The sequence below is a fragment of the Barbus barbus genome (genome assembly GCF_936440315.1).
Source record: "Barbus barbus genome assembly, chromosome: 39".
Lineage (NCBI taxonomy): Eukaryota > Metazoa > Chordata > Actinopteri > Cypriniformes > Cyprinidae > Barbus > Barbus barbus.
In genome coordinates, this window is record NC_136717.1 from 11,832,904 (window position 1) to 11,843,691 (window position 10,788).

General features: G+C 36.7%; 2 protein-coding genes across 3 annotated transcripts; one reads left to right on the forward strand and one right to left on the reverse strand.

The window, feature by feature from the left end:
• The first annotated feature begins 1,177 nt into the window (after positions 1-1,177).
• LOC306858742 (src substrate cortactin-like) lies at positions 1,178-8,324 on the forward strand. 2 transcript variants are annotated; one of them, XM_079399432.1, is made up of 16 exons: positions 1,178-1,352; positions 1,923-2,006; positions 2,123-2,196; positions 2,611-2,740; positions 2,991-3,101; positions 3,203-3,257; positions 3,368-3,478; positions 3,581-3,691; positions 3,814-3,924; positions 4,310-4,365; positions 4,463-4,532; positions 4,698-4,846; positions 5,009-5,137; positions 6,477-6,639; positions 6,776-6,847; positions 7,007-8,324. In XM_079399432.1, the coding sequence occupies exons 2-16, from the start codon at positions 1,923-1,925 to the stop codon at positions 7,138-7,140; spliced, it is 1,560 nt and encodes a 519-aa protein (XP_079255558.1). In that variant the 5' UTR covers positions 1,178-1,352; the 3' UTR covers positions 7,141-8,324. The 2 variants fall into 2 exon arrangements, with proteins under 2 accessions (XP_079255558.1, XP_079255559.1); XM_079399433.1 differs by having other exon boundaries at positions 5,015-5,137.
• LOC306858744 (protein LLP homolog) lies at positions 8,245-9,941 on the reverse strand. The gene is made up of 3 exons (XM_079399434.1): positions 9,877-9,941; positions 8,872-9,096; positions 8,245-8,791 (listed from the first exon to the last, which is right to left on the reverse strand). Exons 2-3 carry the CDS (start codon positions 9,083-9,085, stop codon positions 8,625-8,627), a joined length of 381 nt encoding a protein of 126 aa, XP_079255560.1. The 5' UTR covers positions 9,086-9,096; positions 9,877-9,941; the 3' UTR covers positions 8,245-8,624.
• Positions 9,942-10,788: the final 847 nt, after the last annotated feature.

The window sequence follows — 10,788 nt, forward strand, 5'->3', positions numbered from 1 at the left end:
GAATGGTGTTTCATTTGAACCTTAATCAACAAGTCAACCGGCCATGACATCCTCACCTTATCTTATATGCTGCCTTCACAGGCAACCAATTTTTTATTCATTTATTTTTTTGTAAATATGAGTTTTCTAAATTGGACATGATTGCCTTTGTCATATTTTCTACTGGGAAACCCTGAGATCATTTTTATACCCATGTTTCTGAGTTGTGCAGGCCATACACATTGCGGAGGGGAAAACAGTTGCTGCTGAGACAAGTGTTTTCTTTTCTTATTTTCTCCCATAAAAGCAAGATCACCTTCTTTTAATGTTAAAATCATGCACACCGTAGTGCAATAACCATTTTGAGCATTTTGTATATTTTATACACCGCAAAACAGCATATATTTGACTGAAAATCCAGAATCATCAACAAGCTAACTATATAGATAGTTCTGTGAATGATAATATGGTTGTCAACGAATGGGATGCTACATTCCATTCAAAATTAAATACCTTAAATATCTACAATTGTGGTTTTAATAAAATGTTCCCAAGAAACCTGACGTCCTCCATGATTCCTGTTCTTTCCAACAGCACTTGAATGCGACAAGCTTGTAATCAGACTTCTGAAATCCTGAAAAGTGGCATGTTTGAACTAGTTGATACAGGAAACCAGCAGTCTAATAAAGAGCCTGACTGGCAAAAAGTATCTTGAAAATACAAAAATACTAAGATTAAATGTATTTAAATACAAAATACATTTAATTTTTTTCAATGGTATTTAAATACAAAATGCATTTAAATTTTTTCAATGGTATTTAAATACAAATTAGTATTAGAATTTTAAATACATGCATTTGAAATACTGCCCATCCCTGCTTATATCAATGGTGAAAACTAACCAACGCTTCACCAACCAATCCAAACAATAGTGATCGTCTACCAGTTGTCTAACAACCACCTAAAACATCCTAGCAAATGCATCCAGGAAAGTCACCACCATTCCCCAGCAACCACCTATCTATGGTTCAGAATCTTGTATTTATGAAATTTGATGTTTGGGTCACATCTGAACTTCAAATCGGACCCAAACACAACATTTCATAAATACAAGAATTATAATGCTTATATTACATATGTGTTCTGAGGCATTTGGACCAACTATAAGATTAAGATGAGTATTTTAGTGTATTTCTATGCATTAATTTAACGGGTCAAAAGTGCACAGGTAGGACTCAGCTGCGCGTGAACGATACGCGTGCCCGCCGCTTCTTCTTCTGAAGCCATTCGAGCGCAGGTCTGATCTGCAGTTCCTATCACACTGACACTGAAATTTTGACATTTACAAGAAGCCAGGGAAAAAGCATTAAACCGTGAGTAACCACTGTTATCTGCTCATATTGTTAATAGCAACGCATCAAGAAAAACGCAACTTTTTTTAATCAGGAAGTGCTTGATACATCGCAAGTTGCCAAAACTTTTTCGTTTCAGGAAGTTAAATGTATATATTTCTGTAAGTTACGTTGTATGTGCGTTACTGTGCTTGCATTGCCGTGTTCATGGTCTTGATTATTGCTTTAGTTAAAAGTGTGAAGATTTTTAGTCGTGAACGTGTAAAAAATTCCATCTGATGTTCTAGAAAAATGAGGAACTTGCAAAGTGCACACTGTTTTATGAAGACGAAAATGTTGTTTTTTCCCCCATAAAAACCTAAAAAATGCTGTGTTCCTAATGTTTTACTCTCTTGATGACAGCAGATGTAAAATAGTCAACTTGCAAGATGATTATAATCAGTCACTCAATGATATATTTATTCATGCATCATATCTGTAAATATATAGATATTTTTTTTGTTTATTGATGCATTTTGAACATAATGTGTTCAGTACTCTGTATAGTCTGTGCATAAGGAAATGTAACATGAGCCATGTCTCTTTCTACAGATGTGGAAATCTGTGGTGGGACATGATGTTAATGTGAAGGTCGAATCTGAGGGGGACGACTGGGAAACAGATCCGAATTTTGAGGTAAGCAGACCTGAAAATAAATGCACTACTCAAGGTTTGTTGTTTAGAGTGAAGTTTTATGAACGCATTTTATTATTTATTATTATTGCATGAATGAAAATGTGTCTGTGTATCAGAATGATGTATCAGAGCAGGAGCAGAGATGGGGTTCCAGAACCATAGAAGGATCAGGTCGAAAAGAACACATCAGGTAACAGTTCATACACTTACAGATGCTACATGTTATTGAAAAGATTTGAGATAATATAATAATATAGCAGGTTGCTTTAATGCCAGTAATGCCACCATGTTGCATTGAACTGAAAGCACTGCTAAAAGAGTGTCACTCTCTGCAGAGAGGAAATAGGAAGTAGAAATGCTGCAGACAGAGTTGCATTTCCAAATATGGACTGATAATTTCAAGCTTACATCATGTCAGAAGCGGAATAAGACACATTGCATTTAAAATTTAAGATATATCTGTATTATTTACAGTAATAATGTTAATTATTACCATAAACGCACCATAAACAAGTGCAAAGAGTTGAGTGCATAACAAAAGTTCTACATTCCATGGTAATATGCAGCATGTAGTAACATGCAATGTGCCTGTGTTTGTGTGTAGCATTGCTGATCTCAGGCAGAAGGTGTCTCGGGAACATGAGGGGGTTAAGAAGAAAGAGCTGGACCAGGGCCCTAAAGCCTCTTACGGCTATGGAGGGAAATTTGGAGTTGAGAAAGACAGAATGGACAAGGTTAGACTCAAAATTCGAGTGTGCTTCATATATTGCTACATTGTAGACAATATACCTCTTTTTGCCTACTAAATTCACTAAAAAGAACGCACCTTACGTCTAAAACCTCTCCACAGGAGTGCAAACTCTGCATATATGAATATGCAAATTTGCCGTTTAAAAACACATTGCACCAGGTTTGATGTCAATGACACCAATCGCTATTTGTTTGATGGTTTTAATAAACAAATTATGTGTTGAATTTTCCCAGGGTGCTTTAGGACACAGCTATGTGGCAGAGGTAGGAAAGCACTCATCCCAGACAGATGCAGCAAAGGGTTTCGGGGGAAAATTTGGTGTACAGAAGGACCGTGTGGACAAGGTTAGAAACTCTCTCACTGTCCTACATGTAATACTTGTGATAATATGAATAAATTAATTGATATTTAATTTTATTTGCCATTTATCACTGATTTATCACAGTCTGCCATGAACTATGAGTATAAGGGTGAGGTACAGCAGCATGCATCTCAGAAAGGTACATATACATTCAAACATCTCAAATCCAAAAGTTCAGGCAGACTCTATGAATCATCTTCTGTATTTTTCTGTGCTTCATATAATACTCACTTATGTACTGTTCATAAGATTATGCCAAAGGTTTTGGTGGCAAGTATGGTGTGCAGAAAGAGAGGGTTGACAAGGCCGCAGTTGGTTACGATTATAAAGGCGAGACTGAGAAACACCAGTCACAGAAAGGTAATCATTTCAATCTTTGGTGTATTCTGGTCCTCAATCCATGTTTTGGTCTCATTTTGGTGGAAGAATAGTTTATAAAACTGTTTTCTGAACATCTTGCAGACTACGCAAAAGGCTTTGGGGGGAAATACGGTGTGGAAAAAGAAAAGGTTGACAAGGCTGCCCTGGGTTACGACTACAAAGGAGAAACAGAGAAACATCAGTCACAGAAAGGTCATTTCAATCTCTGCTGCTGTTACATGGACCAACATCTTGGTCCTCAATCCTTATATTTGCCTCCTTTTGGTGGAAGAATAGTTTATAAAGTATAATTCTGTTTTCTAAACATCTCACAGACTATGCAAAAGGCTTCGGGGGAAAATACGGAGTTGAAAAAGAAAAGGTTGACAAGGCTGCTTTGGGTTATGACTATAAAGGAGAAACAGAGAAACATCAGTCACAGAAAGGTACCATAAATATTCCCAGAGATCACTTGACACATCACATCACCTTGTACCTATCTCTGAACGTATGTCCATTGAGGGCCCTGGGAACTCAATGGGAAGCCTCCTGCCACAACTAGTGGCTCCCTTTCTTCCTTTTTTGAAGATTTGGCTAATGAAACTCTTATATTCTAACATTAGATGACTACAAATCGTAGCTGAGCCTAGTGGTTATCTTTTGCTGTTATCATCTTTTGTAAATGGCTCCAGGGCTAGGGCATAATTTAAGCACTTTTCTGTTTAGCACCACAAAATGTGATGTATTTAACTGACAGCTAAAGCTAGAGATGCAACACATTTTTGGTCTGTTTTACATAATAATAAATATAGATTTTCTTACTGATTTCAGACTATGCAAAGGGTTTTGGAGGACGTTATGGAGTCGAAGCAGATCGCATGGATAAGGTACATTTCACATGAATTGTATAGCATTATAATGGAAGTTTCACCAAATGTTTGACAGTTTCCCAGTGAATGTACATTGAGTTATTTTTTTCCACAGAGTGCAGCTTCTTTCAGTGATATGGAGTCACCTTCATCATCTTATGAAAAGCCTCAGGCTTTTGAGGCCTGTGAGTGTTTGCTGTAAATATATACATGGAAAGGTTACACTTGAAGTGATTGCTTTTGAGTAGTAATGCAGTGGCATTCGTACATTTTAAACGTTGATAAAGGGTCTGTATACTTTTCAGAGACTCAGTAGATTCTTCTCTTTCTGGTGTTCATGGTGTTTATAGCAAGTGTAGGAGCTGGAAACCTTAAGGCTCGGTTTGAGAACATGGCGAAGGCCTCAGATGAGGAGAATAAAAAGAAAGCAGAGGAGGAGAGAGCCAGAAGACTCGCTCGAGAGAAGAGAGAACGAGAAGAGGCACAACGCAAACAGGAGGTTCATGTTTGTCTTAATACCCATACATATATATATAGACATGCTCGCTACACTTTTAATAGAAACACACGACAACAATAGATAACCCACCCACACACACAAGCCTTTTCTTTCTCACACACTAATGAACACTTTGGAATGCTGGTCATCTTCTCTCTTAAGGAGCAGAGCAAGTGCGAAGAGGAGGAAGAGAACCAGAGACCACCACCTGTGCCAGCATCCCAGAATCCCCCAGAGACATTCAGAAGACTGCCTCAAATTCCCAGGGATGAACCAGAGGAACAAGCTCAGGCAAGACACTTTTGTTATATTTTCACTGCTCCTTTGAAGACACCCAGAGCAGAGGGCCGCAGCCATTTTTGCTGTGGCACCCAGGGATCAATTAGGGCTTAGGGTTACAAGTGCAACTCTATAACCATTATTAGGCCACAACTGCCCCTATTGTGAACATACCCTAATGTTCACAATGCAAAACTCCTCCCCAGACCATATAAGACATCACAAGCATGAGGACTTTAAAGGGACAATTCACCCAGAAATGAAAATTAAGTCATCATTTACTCATTCTTGTGTTATTTTAATGCTGTATGCAGTTCTTTCTTCAAAGAGAAATTTAAAGAAATGCCATATGGTGTCCATATGGTGAATATAGTAAATAGTGACCAGCTTTTAAAAAAAGATACAAAAATGCTCCCATCAACATGTGTCATATACGTCAAGTGTTCTGAGGGAATACGATAGGAATTAGTGAAAAAAAACATTGAAAATTAAATTATAATTTAACAAAAATCCCGACCTTGACTGTTGGTTGGCAGTTCACTCAGAGAATCCCTTTAATGCACAAATTTATTCATAAACGTTTATTCAGTAAATTGATGGACCTGTTATTACTCATTTCGCATGCAAACAGACCAGCCAATCATAACAGGGTTAATTTACATATTAAAGTCTTAAAGGTACTGTAGCAAAAAGAATATATTCAGTTGTTCAAGTGTGGTCACATTTACTATTGTTCATCGAATTTTTGTGTGCGAAATCCATTTTAATATGAATCCACGCCATTTGGAATTCTGCCTGATTTCCCCATTCTGATCTGGTAGCAGTTTTGTTACACAAATTCACCACACTGACCAACAGAAAGTGACTTTGATGTGAGCTGTGCTTCATACATTGCTACACTATTGACAATACACAATGGACCTTTTAGCCTACAAAAATTCACTGAAAATGTAACTGCACAAGGGTGACAGAAAGTTCAGAATTCAATTCAATATTCTGCACCTGTACCAATTGTACAGGTGCAGAATATTACCACTTTAACTCAAGTATTATTACAACTATTGCTGTATTAGCAATTATTTTTGTTGTATTATTTTTGCTGTAACGTGGTATCATGCAATCCTGAGTAGTGCTGCTTACCCAAATGATACCTCAAATAATGTGGCTTGATTTACACTGAAGGAAAGACTTTAGTCCATATCTAAGGACTAAAAAACACCCGAGCAAGGGCCTCACATTTTCTTCAGAAAATCCAGTTTAGATGTTGATTGTACTGTTCTGTTTTGTTTTAAGAAAAGTAATGAACTGTCAGTCATTTCAAATTGATTATCATGTGCTCTGTGTGTTTCAGGTAGAGGAGGAGCCTGAATATGAGGAGCCGCCATTACTGCCGCCCCGCACAGCTGACCCGATAGAAGAGGAAGAGGAGGAGGAGCAAACTTACGCTGAATGTGAACCCACTCCTGTACCTCAGGAAGAAGATTATGAGGATATTGACTCGTGTGCTACTGCAGGTTTGACACACACATTGACATTTACTACATGTGCTCACTGTGGGAATCAAAGCCATATTAAGAAAAAGTAGATGGTTCTAAATATAACAGCTATAAATGTTTGTGTAATTCCTAATTTTTTTGGCTTCTTCAACAGCTGCTGATAATGACTATGAAGATCTAAGCGGGGCAGGACAAACAGCCACGGCCATTTATGACTACCAGGGAGGTACGTACAGCCATTACAGTCCATAGCGGCTGACTGAGACCTCATTGACATTGTATTTTATTAAACCGTGTCCCGACTCTGCAGAGCTACATAATTTATTTCTGTAGAGTTTTTTTTTGTTTTAATTCAGTATTATGAGTATCAATCATACTTTTGCAGAGGCCAGTGACGAGATCTCCTTCATGCCAGGTGACATCATCACTAACGTTGAGATGGTTGATGAGGGTTGGTGGAAAGGAACGTGTCATGGTCTCACAGGCCTGTTTCCTGCCACTTTCGTGGAACTCCAGTAGTTGCTAATAATCAGTGATCAAATTTATGTTTTATTAGCCACTTGCAGAAAATAATTTTTATTGCATTTTTATGACATTCAAGTGCAATATACTAACATGTACAAAATGAAAATTTAAGCCTGGCTGAAAAATAAGTTCTTTTTGGTAGTTTTAATGAGCTTGCATCTATTAGCTGAGCAGAACTGTCCATTCACTGCACATGATTATTAACCAAATAACATGGACATTCGTATCTTATCCATAAAGATTTCAGATGTATATGATTATATACACTACTGTTCAAAAGTTTGGGGTTTGTTAATATTTTGTAATGTTTTTGAAAGGCTCTTATGCTCACCAAGGCTGCATTTATTTAATATAAAATACATTCATATTGTTGAAATATTATTACAATTTAATTTTATTTCAATGTATTTAAATAGTAATTTATTCCTGTGAAGCAAAGCTGAATTTTCAGCATTCATTACTTCAGTCTTCAGTGTCACTTGATCCTTCTGAAATCATTCTAATATGCAGATTTGGTGCTCAAAAAGCATTATCAATGTTGAAAACAGTTGTGCTAATTGTGTGGAAACCATAATTTTTTTTTTAAGGATTCTTTGATGAATAGTAAGTTCATAAGAACATAATTTATTTGAAATAGAAAACTTGTAACATGCATCTTTTTACTGTTACTTCTGATCAATTTAATGCATCTTTTCTGAATTACAGTATTTAATATAAAAATACTGCCCCAGACTTTTGAACAATAGTGTATAAAAGAACATTAAATGTTTTAGTCACAATTTTCAGTTACTTTTTTAAAGATGATTCCCAGTCCTACAATATGAAAAATGGATTTTTAAAAGTGCAAGTATTTCTTGTAATCTTTAAGATAATAGGAAGTCAAATATTACAAAAATTATGAAACGTTAATAGTTTTAAAGGAATGTCATGTCAGTTACCAGTTTTCTAAACCTTTATGCATTGAATCAGAAGATTTACCAATGTGCTAATATAGTAAGATTGTTTGCAGAACTTAAATGTGCTATTATAAAGACTGATGCAGATATTAAATGTAAAGTATACCATGCTGCCTTATAGAGATAAACAAGCCACTGGTCTGGTTTATGCTTGTCTCTTTATTGACTCAGTGTTGTGCATTTTTGTTGACTGCAAAATAAAACGAAATCCCCCAGATAGGTATATTGGATTTTTACTTCAAAGTAAAGCAGACCCACAGAGTGAGAGATTGAAGCAGAGAGGAAAAAATGTATATTTCATGGGAAGAGACTGTTGTATAATACACTGAATGCAGGTAACCCCCCTACAACCAGATCTCATTAATTGTTCATCATTACATTTCACAAATTCAAATACTCTAAAGTATTATTCTGCACAAGGTTCTATAAACAATGCATAGAAATGTACATGAAAAGATGCACAGCAAGGCTTCTGTACAGCTGTGTCAGGCATAATGTCCGTGCACGAGCAGATCAGTTCATCTACCAGGCAAGCCCCTTCTTTAGCTTAGGTTTGCCTTTTTTAGCCATACGTTTGGCTTTCAGCTTCTTTATATGCCTTTGGTTCATCCAGACCGGATACCGTCCTTGATCATCCAACATTGTCTTTTTATTGCGTTTAGTGTCTAAATCCATCTTTCCACCATCCGCTGCAAAGCAACAACAGATCTGCATTTAATATGGTAAAACACAACATATAACCCCAATTGGTAAATGTTCACCATCTCACCATCTTCTTCCTGTATACTAACATCCTCTGGCTTCTCCTTCACTTTGTCAGGTGACACCACGGTGGCGATCTCAGCGACATCTTTCATGGTGATCTCTCCTTTCTCTCCCTGACCCAGCACCGTTTTGAGTCGGGTCAGTTCTTTGGGTGCGACTTTCTTTCTTTTCTCCGCTCTCATCTTTCTCCTCCACTTGCTGCGTAAACTTTTTGCCATCCTGATGGAAACTGAGGAGAGAAGACAAAGGTAGTAATAAAAGTAAAATCATAAAAGGGTGTGTGTATGCATATGTGACCCTGGACCACAAAACCAGTCTTAAGTCGCTGGGGTATATTTGTAGCAATAGCCAAAACTACATTTGCACCCTCAGATTTCAGATTTTCAAATAGTTGAATCTCAGCCAAATATTGTCCTATCATAACCATACATCAATGGAAAGCTAATTTATTATAAGCTTATTGATGTATAAATCTTATGACTGGTTTTGTGGTCCAGGGTCAAATATATATATACACATGTATATATATATATATATATATATATATATTCCCCCTAGTCTGGAGAACACGATGTTTCTTTGATATTTACACATTTTGGGTGTCTCAATCTCATTAAACACCTGATTTATTTCATTATCTCTTTATTTGAGAAGCTCCATGCACTGAAGTCTATTGAGACACCTAAAATGTGCAAATGTTGGTCACCCCATAAGCATAATAATAAAAAAACACCGATACAGACTACACATGACCTCATAACAATGATTATTCATAATCTTACACATGTTGTCATCTAAATAACCGATCACCCAACTTTAAATATATTCAGAAGCAAGAGACCCGTGTAAGAAAACAAGTAAGGTGTTCGTTAGCCATCTCACATATGCAAAAACAGCTTTTTATTTTAATAGATATCACGTACAAACACCGTAATGACTGACAATACACGGACTTCAATATTAATTGCTGTGTTAAAGCTAGTATTTACATTCGCAGTGTGTAACTTACATATATCTTCAGAACACCTCTGGATACACGTGTATGTGTGTACAGCAGCTGCCGCTAAGCAAATTCTTTACGACAGTTCCTTTTTTTTTTGCGACAAACATCGAATGTTGACGGCTCGTGTGGTCGCGCGCCTAGTCCAGTAGAGGGCGACAGAACTGCGGCCTACTTTAGATACTCTTATAAACGTCAACATTTCTGGTGAGTTACAAAAATGTAGGAAACATATATATTATAAATGAACAAATGTATCATCCAGAAAAGAGCTTTGTCTCCATTTAAAGGAGAAATACTTTCTCAATCCCAGCTTAAAATAAAGAGTCAGCTATAAGTAAGTTAAGTTGATTTTCCCAAAACGTGTAAACACTTGCTCTGTACCCTGTGTTCAGTTTATACTTTTGGCTGAACTAATAATGTTGCTGGACAAACTGTGTGTGTGACTCATGGCAGATGGATGGCATACGGAGTGTTTGTAAAAACATTATGATAACATGCTTCACCTTCCCAAAGCTCAACAAGTGCAGTTTTCTTGACTGCTAAAGGAATTTAAAAGGGGTTAAAGTTTGGTGAGTTAGCATTTACCTAATGTAAAGTACAATTTTCAGATATTGTGTTATAAGAGAATTTATTAGGGCTTGTCTTTTGACATTAAAGCTAAGTGAAGCTGCGGTTATAGCCAGTCAATGTTGTCATGATGTTATTTTCCTGCGGCTGTATTTTTGCTGTTATTCTAAAGGAAAATTGAAATGTTTATGTCAAATGCCTTATTTGAATTTAATTAAGCATTTGGAGTAGACTGTCACAGGGGTTTTCAAACTATGGTCCAGGGACTCCAAGGGGTGCACAAAAGGATTTTAGGGTGTCCGTAGAAAAACTAAGACAAAATATTGTGTTTTTGTTCGTTCAGGGCTGTCA

Excerpts from the sequence above, each read along its gene's own strand:
- LOC306858742 (XM_079399432.1), top strand. The coding sequence starts at position 1,923 with ATGTGGAAATCTGTGGTGGGACATGATGTTAATGTGAAGGTCGAATCT. Across the intron at positions 2,007-2,122 it reads AAACAGATCCGAATTTTGAG|AATGATGTATCAGAGCAGGA; the intron begins GTAAGCAGACCT and ends TCTGTGTATCAG. Across the intron at positions 6,640-6,775 it reads TGACTCGTGTGCTACTGCAG|CTGCTGATAATGACTATGAA; the intron begins GTTTGACACACA and ends CTTCTTCAACAG.
- LOC306858744 (XM_079399434.1), bottom strand. The coding sequence starts at position 9,085 with ATGGCAAAAAGTTTACGCAGCAAGTGGAGGAGAAAGATGAGAGCGGAG. Across the intron at positions 8,792-8,871 it reads TAGTATACAGGAAGAAGATG|CGGATGGTGGAAAGATGGAT; the intron begins GTGAGATGGTGA and ends GTTGCTTTGCAG.